The sequence below is a fragment of the Trachymyrmex septentrionalis genome, unplaced genomic scaffold (genome assembly GCF_001594115.1).
Source record: "Trachymyrmex septentrionalis isolate Tsep2-gDNA-1 unplaced genomic scaffold, Tsep1.0 scaffold51, whole genome shotgun sequence".
NCBI lineage: Eukaryota > Metazoa > Arthropoda > Insecta > Hymenoptera > Formicidae > Trachymyrmex > Trachymyrmex septentrionalis.
Window position 1 is genome coordinate 2,619,529 of NW_017305683.1, and position 18,591 is coordinate 2,638,119.

At 36.8% G+C, this 18,591-nt stretch overlaps 2 protein-coding genes across 2 annotated transcripts in view; one reads left to right on the forward strand and one right to left on the reverse strand.

The window, feature by feature from the left end:
• Positions 1 to 676: 676 nt before the first annotated feature.
• On the forward strand, positions 677 to 15,571 carry LOC108751680 (transcription factor SOX-21-like). The gene is made up of 4 exons (XM_018491983.1): positions 677 to 803; positions 11,334 to 11,511; positions 12,559 to 12,646; positions 14,280 to 15,571. Exons 1-4 carry the CDS (start codon positions 677 to 679, stop codon positions 14,988 to 14,990), a joined length of 1,104 nt encoding a protein of 367 aa, XP_018347485.1. The 3' UTR covers positions 14,991 to 15,571.
• A 112-nt stretch (positions 15,572 to 15,683) lies between these two features.
• Positions 15,684 to 18,591, reverse strand: part of LOC108751782 (85/88 kDa calcium-independent phospholipase A2) — a 3,902-nt gene continuing 994 nt past the window's right edge. The window contains exons 2-3 of the mRNA XM_018492186.1: positions 18,321 to 18,411; positions 15,684 to 18,156 (exon numbers count right to left, since the gene is read on the reverse strand). Of these exons, the coding sequence (XP_018347688.1) occupies positions 16,072 to 18,156; positions 18,321 to 18,411 (2,176 nt within the window). The 3' untranslated portion in view covers positions 15,684 to 16,071. The remainder of the gene's footprint in view (positions 18,157 to 18,320; positions 18,412 to 18,591) is intronic.

The window sequence follows — 18,591 nt, forward strand, 5'->3', positions numbered from 1 at the left end:
TCTCTCGCTCGACGTGACATCCCTCGAAGTAGCGTGTTCCACGACGACTCTTGAGCCGTCTTGGCCTCGAACGCGAGAAGGACGCAGAATCCTCGAGAAAGGATCCATTGACGAAAGATAAGTCGAGAAGCTGAAGAGTCCGAGGGTCTTCCCGAAGAGCGTGTCCCTCTTTTTCTCTCAGCGCATCGCGTTCCGTCGCATCGCTTTCCGTTTTAATATTTCCCGGAGCTGATAACGAAGTGAATCTCTGAGTGATCTACGAGTTCGCGGGAATCGGTTTAATCAATCAGGATAAGAAAAAAAGAAGTATATTCGATACGGATACGGTCGGATACGGGGTCGACTAAGTAGTCATAAAGAAGATTTGGCGACCTATCCGACCCGATTAATCGCGCCATGATAACCCTCGATTAATTATCGAGCTCCTCTTTCTTCCTGCAACGGAGATTTCTTACCGAGAAACCCTCTTATCTACGACCGATGTCCACGAGATGCATTTTACGCTACATCGAAATTTGCTATTTGATTTTTCGATGATTATTTAAATGCTATTTTTGACGTTCGTGTATCAAGTACGTTTTTGAGTTTATAATCTTTATTATCTATGAAAAACATAGTTGTTGGTGATCGTGGGCCATCAGTGAGAGTGTCTTCTGCGTTTATAACGGAAATAAAAATGGAGTCTCATCATAATAATAACGGCTTGCCATCATTGGAGTCATTGGAGAATAAAGCTAGTTCTTCCAGTAACGAGCATGGCAGCAATAATTCCCTGGACGATGCTGTAGGCAAGCTTCTGCAAGGTATGCATTTTATAACTTAGCATATAATCATGCAACATAAATTAATAATTAAAGAAAATTGAGAAAACGAATAATAAGTTCAGTAAGTTGATAATACAATTGTATTTTTAAATTAAATTATCTAAACGTTTTTCAGTTTACTGAAACTATCTTCAGTGGACCCTTAATACCTTACAATTAATACAATTGTTAATTGCAATATTAATATTTTAGGCTAATTATACTCCTCTTTTCAATTTTTATTAATTATTAATTGTTTGAGACAGTTTAGTTACTTTTTTATAAATTAATTAATTTATATAATCATGTAATATAAATGGATTTTTTAAAATTTATAACAACGAGAGTATAGTGACAGTTTCATAAAGAGCAATATTCTTGGAAAATATAATAGTGATAAGTCAATCACAATGACTAAATAGAAAAAACGATTTTACTGAAAGATCTAAAATTTTTTTACATTAGATAAAGATCTGAAAATAATTTTTGTTGGATTATTAAAATAATTATATTGGAAATTCAAACTGCTAGAATATCAAAATTTCTTGTAGCATTGCTTATTATTTTTTAGTTTTTAATATAATTATTTTGAATCTGCAATAAAATTATTTCCAGATCTGTATCCAGCAAAATTTGTTTTAATAACATTTTTTCTCTTCCGTGTATATATATTCTAGAAACAAAAGTTTGGAAACACTTTTTAAAAATTGATATTATTGGGATTACTTACTCAAATATTTATAATAATAAGATTTTTTAACAATTCTTCAATAATAGTAATTGGATATAAAGAATTAAAAAACGTTTAAAAAACATATTAGGACAATATTTGAATAAACAAAATGTTAATTTTTAAATAGTATTTCCTTTCGGCCTGGAGTGCCTTGGTATTTCATATATTTTTTGATTGCTGGACAGTTTATATTAACTCTATTTAATCACTAAAAACTACTTAGGATTTCAGTTAAGATTCGGCTTTGCCTGCAGTTATTGTTCACAAAAAATACGTAAAATCTAAATGTATTTACTAAATAAAAATAGGACAATAAATAGACTACGCAGTATTTTAACTAATAATAATTTATTTTAATACTAAACAATAATTGAGCAGATATCTATGTAAGTTGCACATCTTTAAGAAAATTGCTTCAGAGTCACTAAATAAAACACTGATCAAATTCTCCATTTTCTACGCAATACAACTAATGAGAATAATATAATATACCAGTAATTAGATGAATCTCTAGAAAAACTGTATATATTTCTAGAGGTGTATATCATTTTTAAAAAGCAAGCATTTTAATCAATTACACACAAAAAAGAATTATGACAATAAACAAAGAACAAACATTACGAAATATCGCTCTTTCGATACTTCGGCACTTGATAAAAAATTGACTATTAGTTTACGTAATCTGTTTAAATTAAAATATTTCTAATCTTCTTTTTATTGCGCATTTTTAAAGGATACACATACTGTCGAAAAGAGACGTTAAAAGACAATAAAATATTTAAAAATATAATAAATATAAAAAAATAATCTATTAATAATACGCAATATTGGATGATATTGACGAAATAAAGTGCAGATGAAAATTGGCAAGTGAAAAAAGTATTATTCATCCGAAATAGCACGTGAAATGCGCGCGTTCACTCGTCGCCTCGTTCCTTTTCGTTGCAGTCTTTATCGAGTCATTTAGGGAGGCAAGGCGACTGGTAATTGGCGCTGAAAGCCCGCGTCGTCAGCCGGCATCGCTCTCTTCTCCATTTGGCCGTACGCCGATTTATCCGTCGACGATATTCGCGAGAGTAGAAAGCGGAAAGCAGGGGTGGAACTCCGACGAGCAAGGCGGAGAAAGAGCGGAGCGGAGTCGGACGAGACGGAGAAATATAGCCGGGAGGATCGTCTCCTCGCGAGAGAACGAATCCTCAGCTATACGTACATATTTCTCCGAGGGAGGGGAAAACTCGCGAGAGCACGGCAGGTGCTGCGAACAGAGCGAGACGAGGCGCGTACGCGCCTGCCACCGCCGCTAATTATGTTAGTACCGAATTAAATCTGAAAGATCACTGCGGGAGGGGGCGCAGGGTCGATGATTTACTGCGCGCGTCGGGACTCGAGACTCGGTCTCCGCGACGACGGAGTTTCGCCAGAGAGATACGGGCACAATCATCGCCGGGGAGCGGCGGAACCCCCGGGCGAACAGACAGGTGGAAATCGCCTGGGGATGATATCTCTACCGTACTAATTCTGTCCCGCGATGTCGGACAATCGCGACGCGAATAATTACGAGGATTAATGGGGTCTGGTCGATGTAGCGGATTAGGAGGAAGAGTCGTTGGACGCGTCGCCATCGCCCCTTTCTTGAGGTCTAGCTATTCTAACGGGGTCTAGATCCAAGATACGCGACTATATTAGCCCTTCGTAGTCACTCTCACTACGGCATACTCCAGGTTTCCTTTATTTTATATCTCTGGTAGAAATTTCATGCATTTTTTTAATGGTTACTCGACGGTTATATTAACTCTGTCTAGTAACTGAGAAGTAAAATTATAACTTAGGATCCCAATCAAAATGAACGCTTTGCCTATAGTTACGTATAAAAGATGCAAAATATGAATCTATTTATAAACAAAACAGGACAATAAATGGACTACTCGAAATTTTAATTAATAATAATTTAATACTAAATGATAACTAGGATAAGTGTGTACGCAAATTGCACATATTTTTACTAGGAAAACTGCTTTAGTCCGAATAAAACATTATCAAGTCTTATCCATTTCCTACACAATGTTGCTATAATTAATAAATACAATAATATTATATAGTAATCGAATATAGATAAGGAAAAGTGCATACATTTCTATCAGGGATACTATTATTTTTGTATTAATAAAGATATATATATATATATATATATATATATATATATATATTTTATTACCGTTATTCTTTAATGTCTGACATTTGGATTGAAATTAAATTTATTATATAATATGTTCATTTTTATGCTATATTTGTACACAATATCCAGATAGTAACATCAAAGGGTTAGTATTTCTCGAACCGTTTACTGTAAAAACTTTTCTTTGCGATCTTTACAGATTCATCCAGATACTGTACGCTTTAATTAAATGAAGAAATTTCTAGGAAAATCTCTAAGAGGATTTTAAAGAGTGCGTTTCGACGATAACCGATCCACTCGGAGAGCTGTGCCGCGAATCATGACACGCTCCCGTTTTAAGATCAGATTTAAGATATGTTTAGTTAGATTAGACAGTGCCAGAAACGACAGCAGAGTGACGGACACTTGAATCCGTCGATGGTAGAAGTTGAAAAACTGATGGCACGCGCGAGTCGTTCGTGAACATTGAGCGCACGCAGGAATGTATAATCTAAATAGTTTATCATATAACTTGAGAAGAGACAAGCCTCGGGTCTGCACCACGAGTAAATATTTGATCCACCGGTGCTAAGCGATACGTTTCGCTGCAAAGTGTCCACTCGATGAAAATACAGGTGTCGAAATTACTCAGTCATATGTGTTATATCTCTCGGTTTTGCAAGAAAGTTATGAAATTACGCAAATTATTTACGTTTATCGTTTATCTGTTGTCTTACATGTCTTATCCACGCAGAATTTTTATTATCATAATGACAAAATATTATATAATATGATTAAATACGAAAAGAATGGTATTTTGCTGAAGTATAATGTAAAAATGTAGCTAGATACAGATCTGAAAATTAATTTAATTTTGTTGAGACATTAAAATAATTATTAGAATGCTTAAACTGCTTGATAGAATATTAGCATTATTTTTCAGCACAGTCATCAACATTTAAGCGATTTACGTAATTATTTAGATCCAACAAAAATATTTTCTATATCTACTTAAATTTTTAGACACTTTAGCTAAACCTTTCTTTCTATGTATTAAATGAGACTTCGTAGTTGTATGTTAATTAGTACTAATTTTTTACTTTACATTGTTATGTAATTATAATGTTTATGGCATTCAAAATTTCATATCAGATAAATTATTACTTTCTACAAGCGTTTCAAAAAATTTCGTGCACCGTCATCAAGAATCGTCAGACCTGTTAACGTTAATTAAAGTTCAGACTTTTCATTTAACCTTATTTAATCTTTCATCGCCCGCGTGAATTTTAACTCTTCCGTCAGGATCTTTGAGAAATAAATGATAAACTTTGATTATATTTTGGTATAAAAATTTTTTTTAATTCTGATATATACTTGTCAAAGCTTTAAAAGTTTTTACTATTATTATAGAAGACTGTAATGTCCGACATCTTTTTATGCATTTGGCATATATATTTTTTTCATTGTCTTACCTATATGCGTAATTGAAAAATTTTTTACTATAATTAAAAACATTTGTTATTTACAAATGAGATGAAAACTCACAAAGGAATATCCGTGGAAACAAAGTTGGAAAAAATTATAGCAGTTTAAATTTTGCAAGGAGCCAAATTGGCTGTGCCTCGATCTTTCTAGTGTTAAAGATTCTAATTCGCTAACCAGCGGAGGGTTAAATTTTAATTGTCTCGTCTCACTCGATTCTAAATGCACTCGTTTCGCCGACTGTTTCACGTTGGTATCCCGCGAATACTCGTCCCATCACACAAGATCGAATAGTGCGGCGCGAATCGAGGATCGTCAGGCACGTGGCGACAAGCCGCGTAACGATATCAAACATCGATGGGACAAGGTGTCGAAGCGTTTAAGAGGGCCTCGTTAAAGGCGGTAGGATTTGTAACAGGCGGATTTGTAAAGGAGTTAATGTAGCAAGAGTCAGACGACAGGTCGCCATTGACGGTCGAGCACACCGGTTCATTCACCAGACCGCACAACCCGCCTATTGTAACACGGGCGCGCTAACTACGGCCCTGATCTCGCAACTCAAAAGCCATTCAGGATCCTGAAAGAAAAAAAAACGTGCGAGTTCTTGGTCACTTGGTCCGATCTGCCGATTCACCAAGTCGTTACGCTAATTAGTCGTTACGTTAAATCGAAACGGAGGGGGGGGGGGGGGGTGGAGGGTGAAGGAACAGCCTAAAATTAGGCGCGATCTGGCGAGCGGCTCTCTCGATTTCACGATTTAGGATTTATCATTTAATCGCCGGGTATAAGACTGTATTTGATGCCAGAGATCGATTAATTCAATAACAAATATGTCAACGTCGTTTGAAACAAAGCCTCGTTGTACTGCTAATTCCCGCTTTATCTTTGAATGTAACCATCTTTAGACGAACATAACGTTGTTTTCTAAGTTTTACTTGTAAGACATATCTTTATCTACTTTATTAAAGCACATAGTACTGTTAAGTACCTATGCAGAAAATTAATAATTAAAAATCGAAAATTTGATCCTGATGAAATTAATTTCTAGGCGTTTCTTTCTAAAACAAGCTTGAAAAATAATCTACCAGAATTATAAATTGCCGTTTAAAATGAAGTTAATTATATTGTAACAGATGTATTACCAACTATTGGAAAAAAAGGCAAATACTTTTCGATCAACTCAATACGTTATTCTTTGAGAAATGTGGTCGAGGATCCTTACAGGCTTTGTTGAATCCATGTAATTTATTAACGCTATAAAAGAAAATTTATCCTCTTACATCCTTATTATTAAATTGAATAAATTTTTCTAAGGAGGTACCCCGAACGAGAGGGACAGTGAACAATGAGAAGAGGCTACAAGTATTCTCTGAATGTTTTTGGAATCGTTTTTTGAATACATATTTCAGACGATTGTAAATGATGTCGAAAATAAACTTTAGTGGGTACGAGCGTCGTTATTGAGTAATATATTAATTAAAAATTTAAAGTTCTTTGCGTGACATTTAAGATTTCCTCAGTTTTTATCATTGCTCTTTTCCGAGAGGGTAACCACTAATTTGAAAATAATGTTCCAATTACATGATTTCATCTGACTACAAATAATTTTATTTACTACATGTGAAATTATTTGGTAAAATATACGATTTCATTTAATATAATACAATGATTTCTCGTGGTTGCGTATGTAATTATCGGATTATCATAGAGATTTCAAATGAATTTTATAATGATTTCTGTCTCACGATTATATTAAGTGATTACCCCTTCGTTATTTTCCATACGCATCATTTAATCATGTAATTCTCAGCACATCATGAAGTCTTTGCTATGCGGTCGATCAATCGCTTGTGAACGATACTTTGACTTTGAAAATTGATAACAACTCGCCATGATCCTTCATGGCCTTCTCAATTAAGATATGTATTTGCTTATGATCTGAGGGGGCTCAAAACAAAAAAGAAATATGTAATCAATTTTTAATTGATGATTTTAACAAATGTTTCATTTTTTGACATAAAAAAGGCTTATTTGCTCAACAATTACACCTAACTCCTGCAAGCTATTTATTATTTTATTCTATAAATAGGTTATCACATATTTAGCTCTTATTAATTTCATAGTTTTTTTTTCTAGATTTCTATACCAAAAAATCTCAATTTTGTTACAATATGTGGAATATAAAAAATAATAAATGGAGATCTAAAGAGAGAGATGATGTTTTACATTCACTATCTTTGTGACGGAGACCACACAAAGCTTCGGCAACTTTGAGCATTTCATTAATATTTGCAAACGCTACTTCTCTTCAATATATTTCTTCTGAGTCAACAAAGTGATGATTTGCAAGATAACATCATTTTATGGACTGAAAAGAAATATATTGAACAAGGTAAAGCAGCGTTTGCAAATATTAAATAAAACGCCCAGTTGCCGAAGCTTTGTGTGGTCCCCGCTACAAAGATAACGAATGTAAAACATTCATCATCTATCTCTTTAGTTTTGTTGCTCGTGTCCAAGCGTGGTGACTTCTCTCATATCATATGCCTGTGGTGCGCACGCTGCTAGTTGTATACAGTTCATATACAATAGAACAGTTTTGTCGAACGACGATCAAGTTTTTGTTTAAAGAAGTGTTCCTTGCATGGCAAGGATACTACTCTCGGTAGGTTGCTTCCTTCCGAGAGAAGAACGAGTGTATGAAAATGTTTTGGATTTTACCGAGAATCGAACTTGGGATCTCTATAGCATAGCAGCCCAGTGCGCTGTCTATTCTGCCACAATTACTCTCAAAACTTCGTCGTTCGGAATTGATGTTAAACTGTAGGTCTCATATGAACTGTGTACAACCAGCACGCCACAGACATATGAGAGAAGAATAAATTGATAATATTTACCGATTTTTTTCACAAACTTGCTTCTCACGTGAAAGCACATGATATAGTCACTTTATTTTTTCAATCGGTATTGTAAGCAACATACATTCATATTTGATTAAAAATTCTTTTTTTCCTATATTGTTATAATTTATATTTTTGCATATGCGATTTTTAATTTGTACTCGCACATAAGGATAATTCAATTATGTAATTTACTTTTAATTCTCGCCACATTTTTTTCCGTGTCTAAGAAACCAATATACATATTCGATATGACGATTTAAAAAATACGTTTTATATTCTGACTCCCATTAAACTTTCTATTTATAACTTATTCCACCGAGACTTAATTTTCCGTATAAAACTTTAGCGCGAAGTCCTTTATTAAAGAGACATGGAGTGCAAAGAAAAAGGTTTCTTTTTGCCATTCTACGTAAGTCACTCCAGCGACTGAGGGGGTTCACCTACAATCTACATAGTCAGTTAAGTCTCAAAAAGGGGCCGTCTTTCCTAAGGACTGATGTCTTTTGTACGCCCAATTTATCACGTACGCTCGATTCGCGCGAAATTTTCTCTATTCCCGTCGCGTTCCTCGCAAAGCCCTTCCGCGTTTCCGTGTAAAATTGTATTTCGGCCGCGGCTATCGGCGCAGGCGTTGACGAAGGACCTCCCCCAGATGCTGAAAGGCACCGACACAAGTGCCGCGCCAGTGGACCGTGGACCCACGGTAATTAGCTCCCACCAGCTTCTCGAACCCCGGGTTGACGCTTCGTCACGTGCACCGTCTTTCCCCTGGTCTCGCCCATACCCTCTTTCCCCCGTTCACCCTCGTTGACTCGATCCCTGAGTGCTTAATGGTGATTAAAAACACGAAAACAGTTCAATGTAGTTCAATTGAGACTTAAGCTCTTTTCTCAACCTCATATTTTTAATTCCTGCAAGTGTAATGCTTCTCTTCTTTCTTTTTATCTTCTCTGACATATGATGATATTAGTTTTTTTGTTAAAATAGATAAAAGATATTGGGACTAAAGAATCAATATTATATATGTAAATTCATTCCTCATTAAGAATAAATTTTTTTAAATCTTCGTTAATTTTTTCATAAAATAACAAGAGGGAGATGGTTCTTATTCTAAATGTATCTCTAATTCCTATCAATGTAGATTAATTTTAATCTTTAACTTTTTTTTTATCTTTTTCTAGAAATTTCTAGAAAATTCTTTTCTAGGAATTAAGAGAGAATGAAGAATAAATTAAACAGAGATTAAAATTAATTTACATTGGTATAGAAGTAGACTTAAGCTGGATATTTTTCATAGTCTTCTAGATTCTTATACTTGAGACTGTCGTATAATCTTGATATGTTATAAGCTAATAAAAGAGTTGTATTAACATTTTAAAACATTACTTAAGACTTAAGATTTATCTTAAAATAAGAATGGACAATATTGTGTCTATTCATGTATGTCCATAAGGCTCATTTCCATCAACATATATTAACTTTAATCTCGCTTTAATTTAGCCTTTATCTTATCTTTTTCTAATTCTCAGAAGTAGAAATAAAAAATAAATAATAACCGAGATTAAAATTAATTGACATTAGAAAGGGACATAAGTAATTTTAGTAAAAGTTAAGTAACAGTCGTGTGAAGAAATGGATATGTTGTAAGACGAGAGTTTAATTGCTAGCTTTAAAGTCAATTTCATCAATCTTACACACACGGGACATTGCGCAATTTCCGAACCGGCCTAATTACCGTCTCGCAAGCTCTTCCTCATTCCTCTGGGTCTGCCTCCACCAATTTGAGCCAGACTGCGCTCTTTCGGACTGGGGAATTAAGATTTAGGAGACCACGGTGAGAGCACAAGACAGATTTACATAAGTCGGTATACATTTGTTTGAAGGGAGACAAGGTTTTACGACCTCAGGCTTGCTGCAAGTTCTTTTCCCACGAAGTGAAATGTAGGAATCCACATCCGGAGCCGAATCCTTATTAAGCGGCGCGGAATTTTCAGTAATCCAGAGCACTTACGTCACTTAACGTCTCGACAACTTACAAAATCAGTAGGATTGCTTCGTAATGTATAAACTTCGATTCTATCATATCTACTTTCCTGTTACGTCCACAATTTAATTCAATCGAATTTTCTAAATGTAAGATACGACGCGAGAAATAAGATATGCAAAGCGGAAAATTATTCAACGCCTTAAAGTATTTTTTTTTCTCGCTAAAATTGACGTTTAATTCTAATTAGAAAAAGAACTCGGTATTTTCACAAAATCGGTACAGGCTATTTTTTATTTCTTAATTTTCCTCACGTGTTCATAGATTAATGACGCTTACGATCGTCTTCCGAATAAGAGATGGAGGTCTTCTTTACTGAAAATATGGAATCCCAAGTAGATCCATGCGATGATCCAAGATTTCAGCTATTTGTGTTTGGAGGAAACGATTGTCGAATAATAACGATTAATTTCTTAATGTGAAAGAATTACGAGAGAATAGTAAAAGAGCATATTGCTCGTTCTCTCTCTCTCTTTCTCTCTCTCTCTCTCTCTCTCTCTCTCTCTCTCTCTCTCTCTCTCTCTCTCTCTTTGTCTCTGTACGATTTCCAGGTCGTAAAAGTCCTATCGTGTTCTTCGTAAAGAAGTTAAATAAAAAAGAGACAGAAGAAGGGAAGAGAGACCGACAGCGCTAACAAATGTTGGTCGAATCGGCCGCACGAGCCACGAGGATACAGGTGTAGTTTTATCTCGTATTCCTTTACAATCCGATTCCGCGGACAGGACTACTTCCGGTGCCTGTGCGAAGACGGCAAGATACACGAGCCAAACAATTCCGTTATCACGTACCGTTTATAACGTACTTTTTGTAGTTGCCTTCCTTACGATGAAATAAAATATATACCAGGACAAACGGATTTTAATTAATTCAGATACAGATATTATATAAAGCGGTGAGAAAAAAACATCAACAAATAAAGTTGAGTTCTTCTCCACCGACTATCGAAAGATTATTTAAGATTCAATATTATTGAAGATACTTCTAAAATTTGAGTATTTATTGAATCTTATGCTAAGTTATAAATAAATTTAAGATATTAAATTTAAGTTAAGTCAGAAATAAATTTATCGAATTTTATATATGTAAATTTATCGAATTTTTTTCTAGCGCGGATGATGATACGCGTGAAAGACTTGTAATTTGTTTCTTCCAAAGATTTCGGAAATTGTATATAGATTAGGAGTGTCTCAGTATATATTTGTATCATATGCAGGTTACGATTGGACGTTACTTCCGGTGACTTCGCGCGCCGGTGGACGAAGAAGCGCCCACGTGAAGCGCCCGATGAACGCCTTCATGGTGTGGGCACAGGCGGCAAGGCGAAGACTAGCCGACCAATATCCACAATTGCACAACGCCGAGTTGTCGAAGACGCTGGGAAAATTGTGGAGGTAATCTAGATTTGACCAGACTGTAGGTAGATACGTGTAATTGTCAAAGAGAATTATCGAGTCGCAGTTTGCATTTTGTTACAGGGTGATTTCAAGATCTTCATGTAGCTTTAAATTATCATAACTTTCGTTCTGTGTATTTATGATAAGATTAATCTGTAAAAGAAGTAAGTGAAAGAATGTACTTCAATTTTACATCTGCATTAATTTATTCTTCTCGAATTATTGCTTTTCAATATGTACATCGTCATTGTATATAAATTGGGATATGATTTTAAAGTTTTATGAATATGTTTTGCAGTCATTTACAATAATATTGTACTTTAAGTCGCATTAATTATTCTAATCCACAGATCGTTTAAAGAATGAAGCTTTTCTAAAAATAGAAGAATCAAACGAAGGAATATTGATAACCATTTTTTTTTGTTTTTTTGTTTTTTTTAATCAAACCGTTTATTTATTCCGCACGGAAAGAATGATTTGGCTCAAGTATTTACAAATTTAGCTTATATAGATGTAAATTAAAAAATTATTTTGTTGAACTATCAAAATAATTATGTGTAACAATCTCAAGCGTGATAAGTGATGTTGCAAAAAATTAAAATAATTATTTTGAGATCGGTATCTAGTTAAATTTTATTTTATTCAGTATCATTAAAATCTTTCTAAGATACTTCTGAGCGTCAGACTATTAAATTGTTAGTCAATTTAATTTGCAATATTATTACAGTAATTCAGTTGCGTTTCAAGATCGAAAAATCATTTCAGCGCGCAGTTTAAATAACTACATATGTAAATAAATTCACGCCAAATTATCTTATATAAGCATCTAAGATCCAACTTGACCGTTCAAGGCTTTATTTCTTACTTGTTATCTAATCACATTTACGGTCTCAAGAAATTCTTTAATAGCTAAATTTTTAGATATGTATACTCTTCAGCAAAATTGTCTTTTCCATGCATGAAGTTCTTTAATACTTAAGCAGGTACATATATTCCTTGCATTAAGCAGCAATACCGGAGATTGCGAATTGTATTTTGTTGCAGGATCCTGAGCGACGGCGAGAAGCAGCCGTTTATCGAAGAAGCCGAGAGACTGCGGAACGCACACAAGAAACAGCATCCTCATTACAAGGTAAATGACCGCCGAATTAACCGATTGACGACATACAGTCGCGGCGGAATTACGCATTCGCATCTTAATCGCGCGTCATTAGGAATAATATGAGGAATGTATCTCGTGCGTTACGAAATCGCACGGCCGGTTCGCGATCGAGCGGCCCGATTCGCGCGCGATGGCGGAACGAATTAGCGCATGCAAAACGCGCATCCGTCTTTCTGAGTGCTCGAGTGGTTAATCGAGGCTCGATCACCCGAGCGATTTGAATCCCACCGCGCCGCGCGTCGGCGATGATTTACGAGAAGGGGAAATGAATTCACCACGATGAAGCCATCCGTGTCGCCGCTCCGTGCGAGGCGAGAAAGTCGAGCAGCGGTAACGAGACGCGGTGAACGGGATGCGGAAAAAGCGGAGCTTTTCAAGCACATTGTTAAATTTATAGTGTCATGTTTAATCTAATTTAAGTCGCCACTGCTTCTACCGCTTCTATTCAATATATCATTATTTTATGCTAAAACAATGATTAAACTTGACACTGTAGAGTGTTAAATTGACACTCTTATATATAGTGTTAAATCTAATCATTGTTTTAGTATAAAATAACAATATACTGCAGCAATGGCGACTTAAATTAGATTAAATTTGACATTAAAGATTAACAATGCCGCTTGGTTGAAAAAAAAAAATTACTTGTCTAACTTATCCGCTGATATAATAATCATTTGAAGTATTTTTATCTCAATGGTGAAAAAATATGAATTGTAAAATATTGTTTAAAAAAAAAAAATTATTTTTTAAAAGCGTTATATTAATTAAAATCTTAACTTTTTTAGAAATACTGTCATAATAAAGCTACTTAACATACTTATTCTATTTAATATTTGTTTGATTTCTTTTTTAAAAAATTATAATTAAATTTGTATCTATTTTCTCCAAATGCTGATAAATACAAATACAATTAATAATATATATTTAATACTGTTAAAACAATAGTGATTTTAATTAAAATAGGGGTGATCATTTATGTAAAAGAGATCAGATGACAATTTCCGGATTAATCTAATTCGTTTAATTTATCTGATCATGTAATTTCATAGATTTTGTGTAATAACAATAACTTTATTATAATTATACAAGGTTTATTAATAACAAGATATGTAGATATGTGCGTGAAAGATAAAATTATACGCATAAAAAGATGCCTAAAGGTACCTGAATTAAAACACATGTCATTAAATGCAAAATGGAAAGAATGAGTAAAAAGAAAAACGCGATAAGTAGCATACATATAATAGATCGAGACGTACAGGACAAAACAATCTTGAAATTTTTTTATGTAAATTTGTTACACGTCATTATTTTTATGTCCATTTACTAAATTACAATGTTAATTTATTTATGGATTATATAACAGATTTCAAATCAGGATATTAAATAAAACGGCATGTGTGTATTCTTTAAAATTAAATTCATTGATTCTTCACTGCAATCATATCGGGATACATCAGAAAATTACACAAAATATTTCAATATTCAATATACAGCACAAAAAAAGAATTTATACAATTTTTCACTACTTGTAACGCAATACGATTCCGAGATCTATCTTGAGATTACTAATTCAAACACAATGTGGTATCGTTCGTAGTATCAACCTCGTCGCAGGAAGCCGAAATCGGACGATCAGATGGGTATTATCGTACACAGGGGTGGACTTCCATCACCGGGGACCTCCCTCGATTCCTCGGCCAGTTCCTCGGACTGCACCTATGCCCGTTTATACCCGGACGCTGGTGTGAAGGCGTACGAGCGACCGACGGCCTATCACGAATCGAAATCTAGCGCTTACGACTTAGCTCGACCGGTCTGGGTCAACGAGACAGTCACCAAGTATCCCGCTGTCGATCATCCTAACAAGTCGACGTACGAGACGACAGCTAGAAGCTACGCTGAGGCAAAATGCCACGAAGTAGCCAAGTACCATCACGAGATGACCGGCACCAAGTATCACCACGAGATGGTCGGTACTAAGTACCATCACCATCATGAGTCGGCGGCGACCAAGTATCCAGATCTGCAGGCCAAATCCTATGATCTGCCCAAGTATCCGGAAGCCAAGGGATATCCGGATGGTCTCAAGTACTCCACGGAGATGAGCAGCGGCGCGGCCGTGGCTGCAGCCGCTGCGAAGGCGTCCTATACCTGTGTACATGGACAATACTACCCTACCGCGGAGGGGTACACCGTGCACGGCGAAGAAAACGACTACCAGCCGCAGAGTGTGTCGACGCATCCCTCTTTTTACCCTTATATATCGGCGTCCATGGCGCAACCGCCGTATTACATGGGACCCCGATAGATTGTAAGCAGAAGATGGGAGGCGACACGAGACAATTCTTGAAGATATTCACAAAGATTTTCACAATGAGATTACACGGTGCATGTCGGATAAAATAAAATCATTATCTATTACCAATCGAATAGGAAACTATTTTTTCTATAAACAAATTGGTCAAGGCAATGTTTCTGATAAATGAAAGCAAATTCGTGTCATCCTCCCCTCTGCGAATCGTGTTTCACTAGAGTCTTGATATTATGCAAGAATTTTGCAGCGACGTGTGCATGTATGTGTGTGGATGTGTGTGCGCTTGGTAAACTTCGAGCGTAGACGATCGTTAGGATCCAGCGAGATTTAATTCAATCGGATATCGTGCGCTTAATGAAACTCTGTAAAGTACTTAAACGCGGTTGTTGTACTTAACATTAATAAATTGATAACATTAAATTGGTAAACTTCATTTTACAAAGCGAAATATATTGTTCGATCGCCTTGTAATTCTTTTTTTTTTTTAATTTATTCTTTTCTGTAAACTCCGTGAAACAAATAAAACAAATCTATCTAAGCACTCTTGAGTTATAAAGTTCAATATATGATGTTTAAGTTTTTCGAGACTATTTGCAAAAAAAAAAAGAAAACATTTTAAACGCAGAATTTACGAGCAGATTTATAAGTTACATAAAAAATTATAATAATGTATATATTAATGTGTATATATTAACTAAAATGTATCTCACAAAATTGCTAGTGACTAGGAGAAAAATTTAACCGCAATTGAGTTAAAATTATGAAAAGAAAGAAAAGAGGAAATATGCGAGTACATGCATTCGCCTCGCACAAATCGTGTTTACAATGTGAGCGAGCGGAAAAAAGGCAATCTAATATCACATTTGTCGAGACATTGACGGCAAGTATCGGTGAAGAAGTAACTATAATATACACTACGTAACGATATAATTGCTAGGCTAATTATGTAACCATTAATCGAGCCAGCGGTAAATCGTCGATAATTACACCGAACGTGGATGTGTATGTGCGCGTGAGACGATTCCGCAACCAGGTACTTTTTTCGACGATAGATGATACTCCTTAATCTTTCTCCTTAGTCCTTTTCTAAACTGGAGTCGCGTCCAATAATAGTTGCTAATTCCTGCACCACGTCTCGATTCGCGTGCATGAACGCCTTCGCGTTCCAGATCATATGCACCAGTATTTCGTCACTCTTCTCATCCATGGCAACTTCCGTCGACAGCTGCGGATTGAATCTGTAGTATGGTACGCCGATCATGGAGCACCAGGTGCGAGCGCGATCGACTACGCGGCCGTCGCTGGCTGTCGCCTGATCAACCAACAGCGTGCCCAGCGCAGAGATACCAAACGCGAGCTTGGCGGTGTCCCAGAGACTCTCCGGTCGGAAAACGTCGATCTCATTCAAGGTATATGTAGTCGGTATGAGTCCCGTGCCGAGAGAGACCACTAACGACAGTGGTATCATCTCATTCTCGCGGTTAGTAGCCTTCAGCGCCAAATTGTACTCGTGGATCTCCGTCATGGCATCTAGGGTAGGATTGTTAGCAATCAGACCGCCGTCCAGAAAACGGCCAAACGCCCGGAAATACGACGGCGCCGCGCCGGTGGCCCTCGCCGCTTTCCAAAGTAACTGCTCCTGTGGCGATAATGTCGATTTGAACATTCCGTTCTCCGGTAACTTCAAGATCATACTAGGCGCCTCGTAATTGCGGAATAGATGAAGATCCACGGGCTTACGATCGGCGAGTACGCCCGTGATCATTATTTTTGGTTTCTGGATGTCCGCCATGACGGTATGGGCGCCGAGGCATTCTTTCAACACCTTCTCCAAACCCTCGCTATTGTAAGGTCGCGAGCCAACGAAAGCGTTCTCCTTGATACGAAAGTAGAGAGCTTGACATTCTCGTAGGGACTTACCTGCGGCGAGGCCGAGCCCTAGGATACCGCCGGTAGACGTGCCGGCTATCCAATCAAAGCACTGCACCACGGGTTTGCGCAGCACCGATTCGATCTCCAGCAGCGTCTGTATGAGCACCAGTCCCCGAATACCACCACCATCGAGACAAAGTAATCTACCGCCCTTGATCCGTTTATGGTTTCCATGCTCGGCCATTTTCTCCATGCCTGATACGTGAAGCATTTGATCGAGAATCGTGCGCGGCACATATTGTGGCGGTTCCGACGGTGCAATACCCGTGTAGTTTTCGTCATGCTTGCAGCCGAGATGACAATCTTTCATTTCCGATGGACATCTTTGCGCGCCTACCGCATCCAGTAGATAGATTATCTTGTTACCTTCGGTAGTATCAACGTTCGCTTTGTGCCTAGGCGTTTCCGCCTTCCAGTTCCGCGCATCGACATCAGAACCGAAGCCAATAAGCGCCTGTACGATGGCCGGTGTCTCTGCCTCCACTGCATAATGCAGCGGCGTATTGCCGTTGTTATCGACAATGTTGACAGACGCCATATGACTCAGCAAGGCGACTACACAAGGCAGTCGTTTGCGCATCACCATTACATGCAGAGCAGTACGCCCGTCGAAGTTGAGCGCGTCGATGTCGCAATTGGTGTCGATCAGCGCCGTGATCACTTCGCGACTACGTGACCAGTGCAACGGTGTGCCGCCGAATTTCATGTCCTCCGCGTGAAGCACGTTTGGCTTGTTATGTAAGAAATCGCCAACATAACCTGGACTGGAGGGCTGACCCTCGGAAGCAGATATGTTCACGTCGGCACCGATCAGCAGGAGCGCTTTTACACATTCGGGTTTATCGTTCAGACAAGCGACATGCATGGGAGTGTGACCGTTGCTGTTACGACTGTTCAAACTGTTTGGAAGACCCGAGCCCAGAGCAAGAATGATTTCTTTGGTAGATGTAGCTGCGTAATGATAAACTGTGTTCGCATTATGATCCAAATGTTCCAGCGAACTCTTCGCTGCTATCAGCATCTCAACGGTGCGCAAATTATTAGTTTGCACGGCGACTTGCAGGGGCGAAATACCAGTCTCTGAGTCCCCGCTGTTGAGCTGACTGTTGACAATCGCATGCATGAATGCATCATGAAGGGCAAAGTAGGCTGCTAAATGTGCTAGAGTCCATGTGGGATGTTCTACCAGAGTGTCGCAGAGTTTTTGAATTTTTCCAACATGGCACATCTTAGAGAAAAAGAATAAAAATTGTTATCAATTATACATATAAAATTTTTTTTTTAATAACAAATCATTTTTAAATTGTGTATGGAAGATAAATGTATAATATAGGAATATCATTTCTTTAAAGTATACTGTATATAGATATAAACGAAATGAAGAAACAATACCTCACGTACTATCTGCACAAGTACAGGGACTTTGTCTTTATATATTAAGAATCTTGTCTCCGCACCTTCTAGAGTTTCCGATCGAAACAAACTGAAAAAATATTGGAGTTTTGAAAATTTAATAATCAACAGAAAAATGATAAATAATATAAAATATAAACATTCTGCCATCGGTAGATAAATTCAAGACAAATATTGTTTTTATGAGCATTATTAACTTAAATGGCAATGTAACTGCTTCCAAGAAAACAATAATTACAATTATATATAT

What these genes read in the sequence shown, in the direction of transcription:
- LOC108751680 (XM_018491983.1), top strand. Translation starts at nt 677, where the DNA reads ATGGAGTCTCATCATAATAATAACGGCTTGCCATCATTGGAGTCATTG. An exon ending in TGTAGGCAAGCTTCTGCAAG is followed by an intron (nt 804 to 11,333) that starts GTATGCATTTTA and finishes TATCATATGCAG; the next exon opens with GTTACGATTGGACGTTACTT. An exon ending in AACAGCATCCTCATTACAAG is followed by an intron (nt 12,647 to 14,279) that starts GTAAATGACCGC and finishes TATCGTTCGTAG; the next exon opens with TATCAACCTCGTCGCAGGAA.